This window comes from Papaver somniferum, chromosome 1 (genome assembly GCF_003573695.1).
Source record: "Papaver somniferum cultivar HN1 chromosome 1, ASM357369v1, whole genome shotgun sequence".
Lineage (NCBI taxonomy): Eukaryota > Viridiplantae > Streptophyta > Magnoliopsida > Ranunculales > Papaveraceae > Papaver > Papaver somniferum.
The window spans coordinates 84,048,383-84,069,554 of NC_039358.1; the positions used below are offsets into that span (position 1 = coordinate 84,048,383).

Genomic DNA, 21,172 nt, shown 5'->3' on the forward strand with positions numbered 1-21,172 from the left:
AATGTTTATTTAAAAAAAAAAATAGTGAAATAAGAACCTCTTTTTCCATATAAATGAGTACTAACTTGGACTTAAAAAGTTCCACTAATGAAATACATTAGCTTTAACAAATTTCGGTAGGAAAAATATTTGAAAATAAATAAATAACAAATAACAATGTGATAACCTTGTGAAATATAAAGGAAAATAAATTCAAAAGAAAACCACAACTAGAAAGAGGTTCCACTTCTTTCCAAATACTGCAGCGGAAACTCGACAAAACCCCACGACTAACCCATTTACTATTCTGCTACCTGAAAGGAGAAAAATCAACACAAGGTCAGAGCCTTGGAATTGCAAGTTCACTCTCAGTCTATCATATATACCGATGGCATATAAGACACAAAAGTATAAAGGTAGTCTATATATTTCAACTACAATGAAAACAAAGAAAAGGTTTAGCATTCCACCAAAGTAATAAAGACGCTTACCTTCGGAAGTTCATAAAAGACCACACACACATTCGATAATAAAACATTTACATTTAATCCAGCGCCCACCGGTGCTCACAAGCTATATGATATTGTGACCCTGATCTCTTGTCTTATCCAACTCATCTACTACCCACCGCGACACTCAGACTATTTGAATAGACGAGGCCCTGCTCTCTTAGTAAGTAGATTCACAAACAACTCATCATTCAATAAGGATTCAAATCCTAACCATACATCAACACTTCTACAAGACTACACCCAGCTATCATAGTTTCTAACTACACCCAGCTATCTTTTCAAGGGAAGCCTATTAGCTAATAATATGAACCACTAATACACTCCTATATCGAATAGAACTTGGCTAATCATCCATAATTATTGAGTAACGGGTTGTTACAGTTCATGAACAAACCGATTTTAGAACATAACCTACTCAAGTATGCAAACGGGTACGCATACCTAAGTGGTCGGACTTAGTTTGGGTTTGCCAGTATGCGAATGGGTATGCAACCTCCAAACTCAGTCGAATTTCCGAACATGAACTTTACGCCAGAACCCATACGGGTATGCATACTAAGTTCCCGGACTTTCATTAAACCAACCAGTACACATACGGGTATGCATACTATGGTTCCCGGATTTGGAATAACATGCAACAGTTAGCATACAAGTACGCGTACTGTGCCATATCAAATCATGGTTAATTGTTCTAAACTCCCATTTCAATCACTGGAACATCCTTAGAAGACGACAATAGTTTTCTCACACAAACTATTAGCTTCAAATCAATTTTCAAGTGATCGAATGATCAATACGAAACACTCTGAGTCTACATCAAATGACTGTTTCACACAAATCATGTAAGATGTTACCAGACAATTTTCATATGATCATCTTTTGACTTTCGTCAAGAATATAAGATGAACTTGGTTATAGCTAAATCTTACCAACACATACCTTTTGTCTCAAATAGGAGATAAAGTAGATAGACTTTTGAGTGATAGATGAGTTCAAGTCTCCGCATACCTTTTGTTGATGAAGTTCCACAAGATCCCCTTAGTAGTTCTTCGTCTGCAATCGATGAACGTCGTGAAGTTTAATGCTCAACTACACTTACTATCCTAATCCGAGACTTAGCTATAAGTAGACTAGAAATCAAGACTTATAGTTTTGACAACTAAACTTGACAACAAGCTTGAGATGGTAACGCTTGCGAGTTCGACAGAGCAGTGATCTAATAAGTTATATAAAGGTTTTGGTCATGTAAAGGATCATTGTACATAATTTGATCTATGTTGTAGTATTTGGTGCTAATATTGTTAGAGCACTGCTCGGTTGAACTCGCATGCGTTACTATCTCAAGCATGTTTGTCAATGTTAGTGATCAAAACTATAAGTCTTGATTCCTAGTCTACTTATAGATGTCTCGGACTAGAACATAGATTGCGTAGTTTAGCCTTAGACTTCACGGCGTCCATCATTTGAAGACGAAAAGTTACTAAGGAGAGCTTGTGGAACTTCATCAACAAAAGGTATGTGGAGATTGAAACTCATCTATCACTTGGAAAGTCTATTTCTACTCTATCTCCTATATTGAGACATAAGTCGTGTTACGATATAGTTTTCTATTATACACGTTTGAGATTTCGAGATGAGTTTAACTCGCTTACATATTTCTCGGAATATGTGTTAGCAATATTTCGCTTCGACCAAGTTCATCTTATATTCTTGACGCAATTCAAAAGATGATGATGTGAAAATCGCCGAATAACGTCTTACATGGTTTGTGTGATACAATTATTTGGTGTAGACTTGGAATGTTTCGTTATGATTATTTCAATAACTTGAAAATTGATTTGATGCTAATAGTGTGTGAAAAACGGCTACTGTCATCCTTTAAGAAAGTTTCAATGATTGAAATAAGAGTTTGGAACACTTAACCATTAATGGATATGACATGTTGTGTACTCTTGCACATATGTAATCCATGTCCGGGAACCATAGTATGCGTACCCGTACGCGTACCTGTTAGCTTGAGAAATTCGGGAACCTAGGTATGCGCACCAGTTCGCGTACTGGCGTATGGTTCATGTCCGAATATTTATGCTGGGATTGAAAGTACGCGTACCCGTTTGCGTACTGGCGAAACCAAATCTTGGTCCGGGTATGCGTACCCGTTTGCATACTTGAAGGTTAAAGATCTAAAATCAGTTGTGTACATGAACTTAACCATTAATATAATAAGGAATGCAATCTTCGCAAAGCGTGGCTATAATGTTCATGAATTGATTCAAGTGAATCAAACTGATTGTGCTTCAATTGTGTTCTTGAATACTTCTATGAGAATATAGCAATTGAACAACTCTTTAACTAGTTTCATTTGAGTCATTTGAACTAGTTATGGTTAAGATGAATAAGATTGATATGAGAGTAATCATATGGCTAACTTCGGTTAACTATTGTTGAGCCAACATGGTGTACACGTTTAGGTACGGTTACATAAACCTAAATGAGGGTACATTTCATTTGTGTGTAACAAGCTAAGTTCGATCTAACGGTTGAAAAATATTAGCTTGGTTGAATAAGGTTTTTCATCTAACGGTGAATATTGAATGCTTTGTTACCAAGGTAACTTAGATTGCAAACCCTGATTTGAAAACTATATAACGGAGAACTCTAGCAACTGGGAAACCTAATCCCCACACTTTTGTGTGTTACTAGTTGCATAACTTAGAGTCGATTCTCCTTTAACCTTAGGTTTCTCACGAGACCATGTAGGTTAACGACTTAAAGACTTCATCGGGATTGTGAAGCTAGATCCTACTATTTTCTCTGTAGTTGCGTGATCTGATCTTGCTGTTTCTATCGTGTTGAGTATAATTGTAAGAATTGGCTCGAGATTTATATCTCTGATAGGCAAGATAGAAAAGTAGTCACAAACACCTTCGTCTCATCGTTTGTGATTCCACAATATCTTGTTTCATTAATCGATTAAGATTATTGTGAGGTGATTGATAATACTAGGCTGTTCTTCGGGAATATAAGATCGATTTATCAATTGGTTCTTGTTCACCTTGATTTATCAAAAGACGGAACAAAATCTCATAGGTATTTATGTGGGAGATAGATTTATCTATTCCAATAGACTTTTGTGTGAGACAGATTTGTTTATCAAGTCTTCGACTTTGGGTCGTAGCAACTCTTGGTTGTGGGTGAGATCAACTAAGGGAATCAAGTGCGTAGTATCATGCTAGGATCAGAGACGTAAGGAACGCAACTGTACCTTGAATCAGTGTGAGATTGATTAGGGTTCAACTACAGTCCAGTCTGAAGTTCATTGGTAGTAGGCTAGTGTCTGTAGAGGCTTAATACAGTGTGGTGTTCAAAGCTGGACTAGGTCCCGGGGTTTTTCTGCATTTGCGGTTTTCCTTGTTAACAAAATTCTGGTGTCTGTGTTATTTATTTTCGGCATTATATTTTGTTATATAATTGAAATATCAAAGGTTGTGCGTTGAATCGATCAAATGGTAAATCCAACCTTCGGTTGTTGATTGAAATTGGTTTATCCTTGAACATTGGTCTTTGGTACCGTTCGAGTTATCTCTCTTATATTCAATCGGGCTCGCAAATTATTGTTTGTTTGATTGCGGATTGAATTGAGAGATTGAGATATAACTTTTTGATATACTTTTTTTTTTTAAGATTGAGTCTAACTGTCTAGTTGATTCTCTTGTAAGTATATTGGAGTTATTCCATAAAGATTGCTAAGCGGAATATTAGGTGAGGTTGTTAGACCCCCGCTTTTCAAATATTCATAGTTGAATTTATGTGTTTAACAATAGTTGTTGCAGTTAACCAATTTCTATGTCCTTTCTTATTGAAGAATTTACTGCATCTTGCTTTACAAATATGCCAAGCTATGGTACCACACATTTCAGGCCGTCCCATTTTAGAGTCATGTTTATTTGTGTTTGTAAACCAACTGTTCATCCATTCATGATATGTAACTGCATTTTCTTTGACATAACTCATGTTAAACTTGAGGTGGTTTCGTATTTGGATAGTTGGATGGCATAATTACAATCAAGGAACACGTGTGTCGGAGTTTCATTATCATTACACAGCATGCAAGTTGTAATAATGTTACGAAGAATCACAACCACTTTGCATGCTGTTTGAAAGTATGGATTGAGTCATTTTCCATACAAACATTTTGGTTGAAAGTGAGACCTTTAAATTCCAAATATTTCTCAGTTTTTTATTCTCAGTTTGGTTATCATTCAATCTAATGTGCAAACATTTCACTGTGAAATTACCATTTTTGGTTAGGCTCCATACAACTTTATTTTCTCTTTCATCATTTGGGATTGAGATTTGTTGTATTGCGGTCACTGTATCAGTATCTATCATCCAAAAGGATAGTTTAAATATTTAGAAATTTTGGACTTGTTTAATGATATTAGGGTCAGTTTTTGGACTAGAAAAGACTCCAGATTACTTAGGTTATTGGTTGTCTTGATGTTTCTTCAAAATTATGAAAATGGTCTAAAAGGTTAGTACTTAATGAGTCGATGCCTTATAAAATATGAGGCGGTCGTTAGCAAACAAAAGGTTGCTGACTGAAGGAGCATATTTTGCAATATGAATGATAGTTTTCAAAAGAAAATTTTAAGAAGTTTTCGATTTAAGTCACAAATTAATGTTTATTTGTAACGAGTTTGATCTGAAGATGAAGAAATAGAAAAGCAACACAGATATAGAATATATAAAGTATGTTTAACTCATCAATCTTCTCTTTTGAGTTTAATTATGAAGACCAAAACAATTTAAATAAATCTTCACACACACAATCAACTATTAAATAAATTCTTACTTCACTTAATAATTCTTCCGACCATACCTTAATAGGAAACCCATTTCTCTGTTCATCTTATCTCAAATAAAATTAGCGAGTACTACAATTTTATGTATATTTCTGGATAGATTTTTATATTCTCGAACCATCAAAAATTGTAACCAAGATATGAAAAGTAACTAAGCTAAACAAATCTTGTAGATTCATGCAATTTTATCAAAATAATATTCAAAACTTCATTTCACACGCATAAGAACAATTTATATGAGGATTTTCTATTGGCTACAACTAAAAGAGCATGCAACCTTACAAAATAAATATTTTCTTATACAAAGCTATATTAGAATTTTACCAACTATTATTATCCGTAGAGTTTAACGAAAATGTAAATTAGTAATCACTTGATATTTCAATGAACTCGCATCTGAGGAGTACCCCAACAGTTAGGAGATAATCATGGTTTAATGGGGCTGAGTTTTGTAATCATAAGGGGAGGCTTTGAGTGATGAAAATACTAAAATATATTTTATATATTTTTTGATTAATATTTAAAACAAAACCTAAAATCTATTATCTCCCATTTTTATTCTCCTTCTCTTTTCATCTATGACAACTCATTTCTCTTTTTTTCACATTTTCTCTTCTTTCATCGTATTTCAAACCCACGAGAAGATAAGTGATTCTCATTCACTTTTTGAATGTTCTCATTGATTTAGATTCTATTTCTCAGGTTAAAAATCATATTCTAGTTGAATACCATACCGGTTCAATTGCATGTCTGTTTATTATGTTTTCGTATGTATGCAAACAACATTGATTTAAAAATGAAAGCCATGCCAACATTTTTACCATGGAAATACAAACACTTGGCATTATCGATTCAGCATCTAACAATGCCGACTTCAAGGATAATTTGGGCATAACAAAATATTTACGTATGGAGCTTCTAATATTATTTCATAGTGTGTCTATCTTTCTTTATTTCTTTTTATTATTATTTTTTTATTTTTTTGTGTTTATCCCTCAATTTATAAGGATATCCCCAAATGTGAGTTCATCTTAATCCATACACTTTCAAAATTATCAGGCTTAGTGTAGTCGTGACCCAAGATTCAACTTTCGTGGGAAGTCACGTCATCAAAATTCAACATCTAACCGTTACGGGGAGTCTAGATTCAAGAAACAGACGCCTAAGCGTCTCAATAGGATCTTTGAGAGAACATTCTCCAAGACGCCAAATGATTTGGCGTCTCAACGTATCTTTGAAAGAATATTCTCCCAAACGCCGAATGGTTTGGGCCGTTTGGCGTCTTAACGGATCTTTGAGAGTTGACATTGTTTGAAAAATTCGGGACGCCAACCAGGATGGCGTCCAAGTGTTGATCTCATCTCACACTCAATGAAACTGTTGAACGCTTGGTGGAATCAAAGGTTTAAGCCACGATTTTGAGCTGTGAAAGTTGAATCTTGGATCCCATTAGACTAAGCCTTATAAGGAGTCACCAAATAAATTCTACAGGGTTATTAGATCAAAATCAAAACAATCACGGGAAATTTGGTAACTATGTAGAAACCTTGCTTATTATTGTTTAACCAGTACCATTTTTAGCCCATAAAAATCTTGTGTTGCTTAAAAATCCTTCCAAGGACACTGGTGAATAGTGAAAGTGGTCAGCATTCGACATCTCTCCGAAATACAGGTGCTACAGTCCTTTCGGCGTACCTAAACTACACAAACGATGACTTTAACACGATTGGCTGTTCACTTCTGGCTTACCATACCTTTCACTCATCTCATTTTCCCATTTTCCCCCTCAAACCACAAATCAAAAACCCAAAACTCACCAAATTCAACAGAGGATAAATCCGTCATTTATTCACGCAAATATATAAACGTGGAGATCCTTTAAAACCAAGGTTCCCCATGTCCGAAAACACGCACCAAATCCAGCAATGCACCAACCTTTGTAGGCCCCACTTTTATGTCCGAAAAATCTCTTCTTCCTCTCTCTCCAAAGTTCCAAACTCTCTTCTTCAACTTCTCTGCTTGAGAAATTCAGATCAAATATTTCCTGCCTGTAAACCCTCAGAAGAATCTTTCCTCCATTACTAACCTCCAGAGAAGATGAGGGAGAAGTAGTGAAGAAAAGAGGAGGAAGAAGAAGAAGAGAGGGATACAAGGATAAAAATGAAATCAGTGTTGCAGCAAAGTTTCTATAACAGAAGAAACAATAATAGTTTTAGAAATCCATTAGATTCACCATCATCACATCATGATAAATCTCAGACATCAAATTTATTCTGGTTAGTAATTCATGGTATTTGTTGTATTATTAGTCTTGTTTTAGGTTTCAGATTCTCTCGTATTATCTTCTTCCTTCTTTTCTCAACTAGTACCACTAATAATAATGATCTCTACTCACTTAGAACTAGCACTACTACTTCAGATCTTGATGCTACAACTAAATTTCATGTGAATTCATCAACTCAATTATTCAATAATGGGAAGACTAATAGCCGTGTTGTAGTAGGTAGACATGGAATTTTGATTCGTGAATGGCCTCATCCTGATTATAATGAGGTTATGAGAGCTCATAAGATACTTGATAGAGTTCAGAGAGAACAAAGAATTCAATATGGGATTAAGAATCCGAGAACTTTGATTGTGATTACACCTACTTATGTTAGGACTTTTCAAAGACTTCATGTTACTGGTTTAATGCATTCTTTGATGCTAGTACCATACGATCTGATTTGGATTGTTGTTGAAGCTGGTGGAAGGACTAATGAAACATCTGAAATTATTAATAAATCTGGTTTGAGGAATTATCATGTTGACTTTGATACTCGGTTGCCGATTTCGTGGGAGGATCGACATAAAATGGAAGCGAAAATGCGGATTCATGGATTGAGGTGAAATTTTGTGAATTCTTTTTGTTTGATTGTTTGTTTGTTTTCGTGTTAATTTTGTTTTTGTTTTAATTTGATGGGGTGTTATTGATACAGAGTCGTGAGAGAGGAGAAGTTAGATGGAATTGTGATGTTTGGAGATGATAGTAATATGCATAATATGGAATTGTTCGATGAGATCCAGTCTGTGCAATGGTTTGGTGCTATTTCTGTTGGAATTCTTGCTCATTCTAGTAGTTCCATAGATACATCATCATTGACTAATAAGGAGAAAGAAGAAAATCTGCCTATGCCTGTTCAAGGTCCAGCATGTAATTCATCTGGACATTTGATTGGTTGGCACACTTTTAATTCTCTTCCTTATGAGGGGAAGAGTGCTAGGTACATTGGCGACAGGGAAATTGTTTTACCAAGGAAGCTTGAATGGTCTGGGTTCGTTTTGAACTCTAGGTTGGTTTGGAAGGAATCACCAGATAGACCTGTATGGGTTAATGATCTTGATTCGTTGAACGAAGCGGTGGTTGAGAGCCCACTATCTTTGTTGACGGACCCTTCTTATGTTGAACCTCTTGGTGATTGCGGTCGGAAGGTTATGCTATGGTGGTTACGTGTTGAAGCCCGTGTAGACAGCAAATTTCCTTCTGGGTTAGTATGATGCTCTACTGTTGATCTCCAACTATTGCTCTTAATTCTGTTTGTTCTTGTGCTTTGATTAGCTTTAGTATTATGTTATGCTGAAAACAAAAAGTTCTATCATTTTTGTGTTCGCTTAAGTTGCTACTAGTACTGACCATTAAGTTCGCTTAAGTTGCTACTACTGACCATTAATATGGAAAGTTCCCACTGACAATTAGCAGATATCAGGACGTATATGTTAAGACACCACACTGGTCTTATTACTCTGCTAGTTGAAACTAGTGATTCAAGAGCAACTATTAGTCATCTGATAACTTGAATTGTACACGAGATAATGATTGAATCGTGTGTATATATTAATTTTTCCTGATTGGCTTATTTTGTGTATATCGAGTGTAATTTTGTACACAGTTGTTGAATATAGCATAATAAACTAAGACCTTATGCGAAGACTTTTGGATCAAATCAAAACAAATTATTAGTAATATTAAAGTGCATAATCATTGAGTTAGGTAAAATCTAAAAATCCATTACTACAGCAGTGCCGGTGTTTCTGCATTTTGTAGCCCACGCGAAATCCACTAGTGTACCGCGTCAACGTACACACACATTGTTGTTACTTGTTACACAGGCCAAAAGCCTTATGGTTATCTACTGACGGCCATTGTATAAGTTTGATGCCTTTTAGAGACTAAAACATGTGTATTGATGGCTTGAATTTTGGTTCGATCATAACAGTTTCTTAGGATGTTGGAATTTCACAAGCTTATACTTATAGAGTAAATGCATTAATTTCACTTGCCTAGTTGTTCTAGCTCATAATACTCTGTTGTTGATAGATTACTAACTCGTCTGGTAGAAAGACTACTGTCCTGGGTTGAGGTCAAGGACTGGAAGCCTATCTAGGATTTCTGAACGAGGCTCAAGTGACCATCTTGGTAGAATCAATAATCTTAATTTAAACTCCATTTCTTCCCTTGAGACAAGGGTGTGTAGTCAGGAAATTTGAGAATAGAATAACCTTTCTTCTGAGGTCATGATAAGTTTCAATTTGTCAAGGGCCTGTGAAAATATTACATTTGGTGTGCTTTGTTTATATAAGCTCCCTGTTAAACCAAGGAAGTACCACGAAAGGTTGGAGGGACCGTATTCTCCTCAAAAATATGTGTGCCTCAAGCCGCTGTGCTGGTCATATGAAGGATAATTGAACAATAATATTATATATACCTACTAGAATACCCAACTGACGTGGTTCCTAGGTGGATTGAAATTTCCAAAAAGTCAATTTCAATCCAGCAAGGACCCACATCAGTTGTGTTTCTACTAGCTAGAATTCTAGTAGATTTGAAGACAAAATGTTGTCAAACTTCAGCTTGACAAGAGCTCGTAGTGAATCTGTTAACAGTTGACAATTTTACAACTTGGTTCAGTATCTGTTTATATAATTTATACAATTTATATGTTAACAGTTGACAAATAGATTATGAAGTTAGAGATAACGAAAGGGTCCCATGCAAGTATCCACTACTCATTCTTGGAACTGCAAAACAGAAGACAGAGATAGAATTACTAGTTTGATCATTCCTCGCTAAACTTTAAAATTGTGTTGTATGTTTGTTCTTTCATCACTCGTTATCATGTTTGTGTTAGACGAGCATCTATTTGTCCATGTTGGACTCATACATATTCAATGTTTATTGATAGAACATCTTTCTGGTATTCAGCCTCAAGTCAAAGAATGTGATAAGATACTGAATTCATATTCACTCACTAATAAATCTTTTAAAGCTATGCTAGACACATAATAGACTTGTTCTTTTTTACTGGTTCTCAACCTTTTGATCTTCTGCATTACCCACCGAAGCTTTTTATTAGTGAACACTTGATTTCACTACTACAGCTCTTACATACTGTTCGAAAATTATAAATTGTGGTGTCACTTACAGTTAACATTCAACCTGATGTAAATTCATGCATGCAGATGGATAATTGATCCTCCTCTGGAAATTACAGTACCTGCTAAACGCACACCATGGCCAGATGCACCTCCAGAACTCCCATCAAATGAAAATTTGAGTATTATCCAAGATCGCACAGATAAGCGTCCAACCAAAACATCTCGAGCTACTAAAAAGCATAGTTCCAGGATCAAGCGGAAACGTGAATCTCAAACAGGAGATGTGCAAGTTTCCGAAGGGCAGAGGTAAGCATAGCAAATTGTTTGTCTACAACATCTAGCTACATGTGTTAGAAAGTGAAATGATCCGTCTTCAACATCAAGAAATGTGACTAAAGAAATGATAACACAAGGCTCATACGAGGCGCACCATGCTGGAAGCGTGTTTGTTACAATTAGGTGGTTCATTCGTGTGTGTGCATTGTTAACGGGTTCTTGGAGCTCAGAATTATGGCAGGAGCCAGGAAAGAAGTTGGAACTTGTGTCTGTTGATTCTTACTATTTAGAGAATAGTGGTGTTAGGAAACCTCTGTTGTTTGTTAGTGTTTGAAATGCTTAGAAAATTTATACCATTTGAAAAGGTCATCATACCATCTCTAGCTTCAAAGTTAGATGTTGTAAATGAAGAGGTTTATTGGTGATTCTTTGTTGTTATTACTTTTGTTGTTGGATCCAAATATTAGACATTGTAAAGGGTATCTAATCCAAGTCTTCCATATTCTACTTTAAATTTCATATAAAAATCAAGTTGAATTCTGTTATAGAATGTTGTCATCTAATTGTAAGTTGTTTTCTAGGAAATTTCTGTGGGCCAAAAAGATAGACCTAAAAATTGTTTTCATAGGATAGGAAATAGGAAAATTACAAAATCACTTTCAAAAACGATGGTCTCAGACTCTCAGCTTCAGCAAGATGCTGTTCGATGAATCCGTCAAAACATAGAAGACTCTCACAGTCTTACCTAGTTATATGTAGCATAAGTGACACTTGCATCAGCATTGATTCATCAATAAGGTAGAAAGATAAGATAAGATTTAGGATATACATTTCTTTCCTGTCTAAGAAAAATAATACAATAATTGTATTTTTTTTTTCAAATAAAAATTCCGTAAAAGTAGCCTTCTTCTCTTGTGCAATGAAGATGTCTATGTTCATCCCATCTCTAAAGAACGTGCTTGCACGTCTTTGAGCCATTATGACTGAAGTATTTTCCAACATTGCGTGAAAAATGTGGGATAGTCTGGTATATGGCAATTGTATGAGCCATTATGACTCGAGTATGTCCACAGAGATAGCTGAAGTAATAACTTTTCTAAGTTCATTAAAGAATTAAAAAAAATAGGGGAAGAAGCAGTGTCATCATTCTTGGGATACAAGAATTGCATAACTAGTCTAACTGGATCAAGTCTCGCTTTTATATCATTTTTTTGTTCTTTCTAACCGACAAAGAACGAACGACCAGGTATAAACACTGAGTACGGAGTTTTCGTTATCTCCGGTCGAGAAACTAAATGAACATCTAATCGACTGTTTTATCTGATGACGAGAGATCAATCATTAAGACAGCAAATTAGAAAAGAGATTAGCTTTGCGGCGGGGGACGGATACATACAGGACGATGGATTTTTAAAAATTTGGCTAAATTGATGGATTTTTTATTTTAGATCCGGACTAATACACAAAATTAACCAAAAATTTGGCTAAATTGAGAAACATTAGGCTTGTGGATCGGGAGGGCTCGCCGGAGTGCGAAACCTTCTCAAGATTCCTCCTAGAATAATAATTGAAAGCCATTAGAAATCATCACGCATTGATTGTTTGATAAGGCAATCAAATTATTTAAGAAATAGAGATGATGAGTAGACAAAACACTACTGCTACTTCTGCTGCGACTTATCTTCAAGAAAACCCACAACTACAAATCCGAAATTATTTTTCTAATAAGTAAAAAAATGCGACATTGATAGAGCTGGCAGAAAGACCTGGGTAGTGGGTAATACACTATCTTTGGCGGGTTGGCGGGCTGACTGTGTAAAAATTAATTGTAATTTAGTTTAGGTCTTCATATCCCCATCCGAAAGGTCATCGATCGAATCCATCGGAAGCATTGTAAAAACTTTATATCCCCAATTATCATCTTGAATTTGCTCAATTCTAATTATTTAATCATCAACTGTTAATTAATTTTGATTTAGGATATACTAACATTAAACCTAATTAAAATATCGTTAAATGATACTCAATAGAAATTAGTACTACATGTTAAGCTGGTTAAAGAAATGATGAGCTGAACATATAAGCCCGACTTTGCATGCTGCCGAAACATGTCAAAGTAAATGGGGAGGTTAGGGGTGCTGGAATAACTTCTTTTATTACCTGTGCGGCTGTGCCAACGGGAAGGAAGTTGAGATCATTTTACAATTTTCATAAGTAGAAAGCAAAACATGGATATGTTGTAGCGTGTTTGGATGTTAAAAACAAAAATCAAGAACAAAAATATTTTACTCCATAAAAAATTGCTTTGTCTAAAATCACTATTATTATAGATGATCCTTGAAGACTTCGAAGTCTCCAAATCTCTTGCTTTAATACTTTTGTTGAGCACATTAGTACCTTACCTTGGTGGATGGTCTCAGAAGTACTCCGTATTTACGTGTGTACTGGTTTCTCCGGTACCTTAAAAAGTAAAAGAAAAAAATCATCTTAAGCAGTAGCTGCAGTAAACGTCTATAGCTTGTTCTAGTGCAAAATCCGGACCAAATACATACACTATTGCAAACAGAAAGAAAATCTCTGGTGATTCCATTAAGTTGAGCAAAATCGTGGGAGATATTTCATTCCCAATTTGCGAAGTTCCAAAATCCACAAACATAAAAGCTTTACCTCTTGCCGAGGTATTCTTGGAAAGATGCACATAGCTGACAGCAGCTTCCTTTGAAAAAAAAAAAAAGAAAAAGAAAAAAGTTTCCTTCGCCAAGAAGGAGAGATCGCACATGGGATACTAATTAACCGGAAACCTGGTCCCACCTAATCTCTTAATCCCACCATTTAGATGGCGTTATTTGGTTCGTCACGAAATTGACTTTTTGACTAAGTTAGCAAACATTTAACCCTAGTCAACAATTTCGGTGTACAGAAGTCAGTAGGTAAACCGTAGACAGACAGACCTTTATTTGACAGTCTTACCTTTCAGCCTTCCCAGTTTACAATGACCAACTAGTTTAACTCCTACTTTCAAGGTTCCGTTTTTTGTGTCCCTATCTCCAACTAACCCCCGTTACACGCATTTACGGGTTGGCGGTTTACTAAACATCTCCTGTAGATATCCCGTTTTCCTGGTTCCATTCTGATTCTGAAAATAAATTTACTTTTACCGAATTAAAAATCATTCTGAAAATAAAATAATCCCCTGCTTTTTCCTATAAAAATCGGAAGCATCAGTCTTTTTCTTTATTCAATCCAAACCCAAAAACATGGCTTTCTCAAAATCTTCTTCTTCTGCGATTTTCGTTGTTCTTTTGTTTGCTTTCATGGCTGTGTCTCCAGCCTTAGATATGTCTATTATCAGTTATAATGAAAAACATGGTGTTGTGTCTAGTGATGAGAGAACAGAGAAAGAGTTATTAGATCTGTATGAATCATGGCTTGTACAACATGGCAAGAATTATAATGCTTTAGGTGAAAAAGAAAGGAGGTTTGAGATTTTTAAAGATAATCTCAAGTTTATTGAGGAACATAATTCTGAAAATCATTCTTATCAAGTTGGTTTGAATAGTTTTGCTGATTTGAGTAATGGTGAGTATAAGCAAATGTATTTGGGTACAAAGATTGATCAAGAGAAGAGACTTGGTAACCCTAAATCAGATCGGTATGCTGTTAAGCTTGGGGATAAGCTTCCTGAACATGTTGATTGGAGAGAAAAAGGTGCCGTGGTTGATGTCAAAAATCAAGGAAGTTGTGGTAAGATTTCTCTTAATTTTTAATTTTTTTTTGTTTTTAAAAAAATTCTGTGAAATTATGCATTAGTTAGTTTTGATTCTGTTTGGATTTTCTTCTTATGACATTAGTTGTTCATCATCTGTCTTGTTTTGTCTTCTGCCATTCTTTAGGAAAAACCTAGAAAAAATCGCAGAAACTATTCATGTTGACCATCGTAACCTTGATTTTTCAGGATAATCAAGGGTAGAGTAGTAATTTGTTGACTAGAGTTCTTCCATGGTGCTTTTAGGAATTTTGTAAGATAAATTGTTTTTATTTGATAAATTATTTATACTCCATATTTCTGTTGAATTATGAATTATTTGATAAATTATTTATATATTTCTGTTGAATTATTGTATTAAATTATGAATTTCTGGTGAATTATTGGGTTTGTTAAAGATTCAGTAGGAGATGTTGGGATTCCTTGTCAGATACAGATAATAACAGATAATATTATGGATTGTTCTGTAGATGTGTCTGTGTCTGTATCTGGTTGGAAGTAGTATTAAGTATAATAATTGCTCTATTCTCTGCTACAATACTGTTAAGTATTCAAACTTGGAGATTGGCAGATTGCCCCATAACAAATTGACTGTGCTTAGCGTGGCCAAATAGTAGGATTTAGCGCATTGGTTGGCTTTTGTAACATCCAATCTTAAGTTTCATTGTGATTAGCTCACATTCATGATATGATCTTTGTATTATAAATATATTTTGTTATTGAAATTGTGGATCTTTTGAAAATTGAAGGTAGTTGCTGGGCTTTTTCGACTATTGCTGCGGTGGAAGGTGTTAACAAAATTGCTACCGGAGAATTGATCTCACTCTCCGAACAAGAGTTGGTGGACTGTGATACATCTTACAACCAGGGATGTAATGGAGGTCTCATGGATTATGGGTTCCAGTTCATCATTAAGAATGGTGGAATCGATACCGAAGATGATTACCCTTACAAGGCTAAAGATAACAAATGTGATGTCAACAGGGTTAGTATTCGATGTTTATAAATTAGTACACCTAATAATTTTAGTGTTCAACTAATAACTTAGCTTGTTATTTCGTGCAGAAAAACTCCCATGTAGTGACTATTGATGGGTTCGAGGATGTGCCCGTAAATGATGAGAAGGCTTTGCAGAAAGCTGTGGCAAACCAGGTTGTCAGTGTTGCCATTGAAGCTGGTGGCCGAGCTTTCCAACTCTACAAATCGGTACAATCCCTCTCCTTACTCTAGTAGTTGTTATCTGAGCAGATCACATAGTCATGTATTGCTTAAAAAATGTCTGCATGGTGATGCCACTTTCAGATAATTTATGGTTCTAATATGATGTCTGCACGGTCATGCTTACCCATCTCTGCCCCACTGAATAGCATAAGTGTTAAGAGATAGACCACACTTTGTGTTGGGTTTTCTGGTTTGTTCCCTGGAATCACATACTATCAGATTCACTGCTATGATGATGGGTCATTGTTTTGCTCCATTGAAACCTAGTCATTGTCTTAGGAGATCACATAGTCATGTATTGCTTAAAAAATGTCTGCATGGTGATGCCACTTTCAGATAATTTATGGTTCTAATATGATGTCTGCACGGTCATGCTTACCCATCTGCCCCACTGAATAGCATAAGTGTTAAGAGATAGACCACACTTTGTGTTGGGTTTTCTGGTTTGTTCCCTGGAATCACATACTATCAGATTCACTGCTATGATGATGGGTCATTGTTTTGCTCCATTGAAACCTAGTCATTGTCTTAGGAGACCACATCTGAGGCAGGGTTTCGGCGTAGTATTAGAGCAATTAAAGTATAAACTAGGCTTCCATGTTTCTAACTTGCCGAATTTTCTCCCTTTCTTTGTGCTCTCCAGGGCGTATACACTGGAAGATGTGGAACAGCTTTGGACCATGGTGTGAATGCCGTTGGATATGGTACAGAAAATGGTGTAGACTACTGGATTGTGAGAAACTCTTGGGGACCTAAATGGGGAGAAAAAGGTTACATCCGCTTGGAGCGTAATTTGGCTGACACTAACAAAGGAAAGTGTGGTATCGCAATGCAAGCCTCTTATCCCGTGAAGAAGGGCTACAACCCCCCTAAACCTGCTCCTTCTCCTCCTTCTCCCTCAAAGCCATCAAATGTTTGCGACAACTCTTATTCATGCCCCGCGGGCAAAACCTGTTGCTGTGTGTACGAGTATGGTCGTTATTGCTTTGCCTGGGGATGCTGTCCTATGGAATCCGCAACTTGCTGCGATGATCACTACAGTTGCTGCCCTAAGGATTACCCTGTTTGCAACACTGAAGCTGGAACTTGTCAAATGGTAAATTTTAATGATACTCGAAGTTCATTTCGTTTCCAGTATTTGCTAGGGACATAGTATAAATTTGGGACTTGGTTTTGATTTTTTTTGCCTTAATGCAACAGAGCAAGGATAACCCAATGTCAGTAAAGGCTCTAAAGAGGACTCCTGCAAAACCATACTGGGCATTCAGGAAAGTTGGAGGTATCCACGTCTGAGCTGTTGGGTGTTGTGTTTTCTTGGTCCAGGGAGTTAAAAGTGGTGGAAGCTGCAGTTGTTGAGGATTGGTTTCTTGGTTCCCTTTCTTTGGTCGATTTTAACACACAAAACATACAGAGACATTCCTATCAACCCTTGGTCACGAAAGAAGACTGATAACTGGGTTGGCTGGTGGATATCCAGTTGATTAATATGGATTTCTGATTATTGTACAAACATTTACATTTCCTAGTTGCAAAAACGGATGGCTCATTATCATTGCCAATTTGCTTTTAAGTTGCAAGTTTCAGTCTGTAAATATTGTCTTCCTTCTACTGAAGTCACTGAAAGTCTTAATGAAGAATTGTTATCCATTTGTTTCCATCTTCTGCTTGTTCCAATTAATATTCGGAAACACTGATCTGTTTAAGTAGATTCTGAACCAATTGAAGTCTATGCCTATGTCCATATAGTCCCTCGGTTGAGGGGCGTCCATTTTGGCATTCTTACTTGTCCCTGCTGCTCTCCCTTATACCCATTTGAAATGCGTCCTTTGGAAAGAACAATACTAATGTAAGATTTGGTCCACAATAACAACCAAAGACCTAACAAATAAATAAAATTTGTACGAAATAAAACTAATAATTGACAGCAATATTGAATTCTATCTTCCTAAATAATCTTCAATCTCAACATCTCATTGTCTTTTCATGTAAAAAATGCAAAAATAAATGTTCACAAAAACAAATTCTATGTCGATTAGTGGAATGCGTCTCACTTTTTTCCTTGTGCATGTCCCTATCTTGTCATACAATTTATTTCTCTTGATGTTTACTTGAGCTTTCTCCTGCAGTGATGAAAAGGAAACTTAATCCTAATTCTAATTTATTGTTAATAACCTCAAGCAAGCATCATCCCAATTATTTCGTCAATATTCTATACAGAAAAGAAAGAAAAAGAAAATCAGAGAGAGTAGCTTTAACCACTCTATAGAAAAAAAAATTCAAACAAGCTCAAAAAATCTTTCTCAACCACGCTTTAAGAAAAGAGAAACGAAAAAGCACGTTTCTTCACTATTATCCGGAAGAAATCAAAAGATATATTCTCCTAAACGTGATGGGTTATTGCCATATGCTACCCAACAATCATTTTCCCAAACATGTTTGATTCCTAATGGATTAAGTAAGAACCTTATGAAAGTAAGTTCAAAAAAGCCGTTTTAAAGCTTAAAGTCAAGCCTATAAAAGAGAAGACAAAAGAAAACTCAAAAATTATTAAACTCAAACGGGGCATATAATGATATAATAGTTGGCCATTTTGAATTATTTTAGTTCAATCAAAGCCACAACCCTTGAAGATATTATTTGCCCAACGTCTGGTAGGTACTACCGGTCGCTTTTCTAATAATGATCATAAGCCACCACTCTTCATGATCATTTTGATCAAAGCCTCCACGTCCGTGCATTTTCTCGATAACTCGAGAGGGTCTTGGGACCTAGATGGGAACGGTTTCAGCTTTCAGGTCATCCAGTCAGTGGTGTGTGGGTTGTCGTAGCAGTTTATTCCCGCACATGTTCCTTTTGCGTGAAAACTCAGTTTTAGAAGACCTGGACAAGATTGGCCTTTGAAGGGAAAAAAACTAATAATACTCCAATAATACTCCTCCATTTCCTTTGATTGATGTTATTAGGCTACCAAATTTTTTTAAACAAGGAAATGTTCATCAAATTTTAGAGACACAGAGAGTCAGAGAGAGAGTTCTTGATTTCAAAAATGGTAGCTGTGTTCAACAAAGAACTGTTGAGTTGGTATCTAATCACTTTGAAGCTCAAAGAAACAGTAGAAGCTGCTAAAGCACAATCTCCAACTGCTAGTCCATTACAGCTCAACGGACATCGGCAAACTTCAACAGATCCATTAACAGGAATTGCTGAAGAAGAAGAAGATGAATCAAACTCTCCTGATTATGAATGGGTTATCTCAATTAAAGACAAACTACAACAAGCTCGTCAAGATGAAGATTCTGGGTCATGGGCTAAACTCAATATCTACAGAATACCAAAATGTTTACGCAATGACGACGACAACAAAGCGTATGTTCCTCAAACTGTTTCATTGGGTCCTTATCATCATGATCGTAAGAAACTTAAAGATATGAATAGACACAAATGGAGATCTCTTCATCAAGTTCTTAAGCGTACAGGGCATGATATAAAGCTTTATTTGAATGCAATTAAGGAACTCGAAGAACGAGCAAGGTCTTGTTATGAAGGTCCTATTAATATCAGCAGCAATGATTTTGTTGAAATGATGGTTCTTGATGGGATTTTCGCTATTGAATTATTTAGAGGAGTTGCTGGCGGATTTCATCATCTTGGGTATGCTAGAAATGATCCTGTTTTCGCTATGCGTAGTTTTATGCATTCGATTCAACGCGACATGATAATGCTTGAGAATCAATTGCCGCTGTTCATTTTAGATAAACTCTGGGGTCTTCAAGTTGGTGATCCTGATCAGAAAGGATTTATTGCTAGGCTTGTTATTAGATTTTTTGATCCGTTGACACCTACTGATGAACCGCTGCGGAAAGTCGATATGACGAAACTGGAATCGTCTCTTGGTATAAATCACAAGACTACTTTTGATCCGTTGACTGAACATGGCGGTCTTCATTGTCTCGATGTTTTCCGTCAACATCTTTTACGGACAGGCGCAGTTGTAGCTCCCAGAATTTGGATCAAGCGTAAGTCACATACCGCTCGTGTTGCTGATAAACGTCGCCAACAGTTGATTCATTGTGTTACTGAGCTTAGAGAGTCTGGAATCAAGTTTAGGAAGAGGAAAACGGATCGATTTTGGGATATTAAGTTCAAGAACGGTATCCTTCGGATTCCGCGGCTTCTTATCCACGACGGAACGAAGTCGTTGTTTCTCAATTTGATTGCATATGAACAATGTCAGATTGATTGTAGGAATGACATAACTTCTTATGTGATTTTCATGGATAATTTGATCAACTCTCCTGAAGATGTGGGTTATCTCCATTACTGTGGTATTATCGAGCACTGGCTTGGTAGTGATGCCGAGGTTGCAGACTTATTCAATCGTCTATGCCAAGAGGTGGTTTTCGACATTAACGATAGTTACTTATCTAGTTTATCAGAGCAAGTAAATGAGTACTATGACAGCAAGTGGAGTACTTGGCGTGCGAGTTTGAAGCACAATTACTTCAATAATCCTTGGGCTATTGTCTCATTCTTTGCAGCTGTTATTTTGTTATGTCTTACTCTTGCACAAACCTTTTATGGTGTTTATGGGTATTACAGACCCAATTGATGTATCCCTTAGCTAATTCCTTCTCTTTTGTTTCCTCTTAAATGTGTGTGTGTTTAACTAGAGAAGTTGTGCAATTTGAATACAGAATTAGTTGGTTTTCTTCGGTAAATTGGAACTATTCCACAAACCACTACTGGTCTACTATTCCATTTTTTTCATTTTCAAAGGGATCTTGCTCTTGCCAACCTACTTCCCTATCCAGTTCTTGTCATGCCTTAAAATTCATTTTTTGTGCTCTCGTGATGGCAACAAAAATGTTAGCACATCCAGGTGTGAGTTTATGGGAACCCCTTAATAAAACAGGTGTCCTGATAATCAAAGAGCCCTTAATGCTTCTAGGGTCCACCATTACACTTCAAGGCCCCCCAAGTAACTCCCTGGTAAATACTGAACTTGAAATTGGCGCCGAAACCGAAATAATTCACTCTCAGACCAGAAGAAAACCCTAAACAATCTCTCTCAAACCCTAAGACGAAGTTCCCCTACTATCAAAATCACCGGAGACTAATTCCTTTCCTCATTTCTTCGT

At 36.2% G+C, this 21,172-nt stretch overlaps 3 protein-coding genes across 3 annotated transcripts; all 3 read left to right on the top strand.

The window, feature by feature from the left end:
• Nucleotides 1-7,262: 7,262 nt before the first annotated feature.
• On the top strand, nucleotides 7,263-11,567 carry LOC113292851 (probable beta-1,4-xylosyltransferase IRX14H). The gene is made up of 3 exons (XM_026541689.1): nucleotides 7,263-8,241; nucleotides 8,335-8,883; nucleotides 10,856-11,567. The coding sequence occupies exons 1-3, from the start codon at nucleotides 7,517-7,519 to the stop codon at nucleotides 11,079-11,081; spliced, it is 1,500 nt and encodes a 499-aa protein (XP_026397474.1). The 5' UTR covers nucleotides 7,263-7,516; the 3' UTR covers nucleotides 11,082-11,567.
• A 2,695-nt stretch (nucleotides 11,568-14,262) lies between these two features.
• On the top strand, nucleotides 14,263-17,691 carry LOC113292862 (low-temperature-induced cysteine proteinase-like). The gene is made up of 5 exons (XM_026541697.1): nucleotides 14,263-14,791; nucleotides 15,563-15,798; nucleotides 15,879-16,019; nucleotides 16,678-17,130; nucleotides 17,235-17,691. Exons 1-5 carry the CDS (start codon nucleotides 14,305-14,307, stop codon nucleotides 17,325-17,327), a joined length of 1,410 nt encoding a protein of 469 aa, XP_026397482.1. The 5' UTR covers nucleotides 14,263-14,304; the 3' UTR covers nucleotides 17,328-17,691.
• Nucleotides 17,692-18,620: 929 nt separating this feature from the next.
• LOC113292875 (UPF0481 protein At3g47200-like) lies at nucleotides 18,621-20,773 on the top strand. Its single transcript, XM_026541702.1, has one exon. The coding sequence runs from the start codon at nucleotides 19,081-19,083 to the stop codon at nucleotides 20,641-20,643; it is 1,563 nt and encodes a 520-aa protein (XP_026397487.1). The 5' UTR covers nucleotides 18,621-19,080; the 3' UTR covers nucleotides 20,644-20,773.
• The last annotated feature ends 399 nt before the right edge of the window (nucleotides 20,774-21,172 follow it).

Coding starts and splice junctions, on each gene's coding strand:
- LOC113292851 (XM_026541689.1), top strand. CDS start 7,517: ATGAAATCAGTGTTGCAGCAAAGTTTCTATAACAGAAGAAACAATAAT. Junction 8,242..8,334: donor ATGCGGATTCATGGATTGAG/GTGAAATTTTGT, acceptor TTATTGATACAG/AGTCGTGAGAGAGGAGAAGT. Junction 8,884..10,855: donor GACAGCAAATTTCCTTCTGG/GTTAGTATGATG, acceptor TCATGCATGCAG/ATGGATAATTGATCCTCCTC.
- LOC113292862 (XM_026541697.1), top strand. CDS start 14,305: ATGGCTTTCTCAAAATCTTCTTCTTCTGCGATTTTCGTTGTTCTTTTG. Junction 16,020..16,677: donor CTTTCCAACTCTACAAATCG/GTACAATCCCTC, acceptor TGTGCTCTCCAG/GGCGTATACACTGGAAGATG. Junction 17,131..17,234: donor AAGCTGGAACTTGTCAAATG/GTAAATTTTAAT, acceptor TTAATGCAACAG/AGCAAGGATAACCCAATGTC.
- LOC113292875 (XM_026541702.1), top strand. CDS start 19,081: ATGGTAGCTGTGTTCAACAAAGAACTGTTGAGTTGGTATCTAATCACT.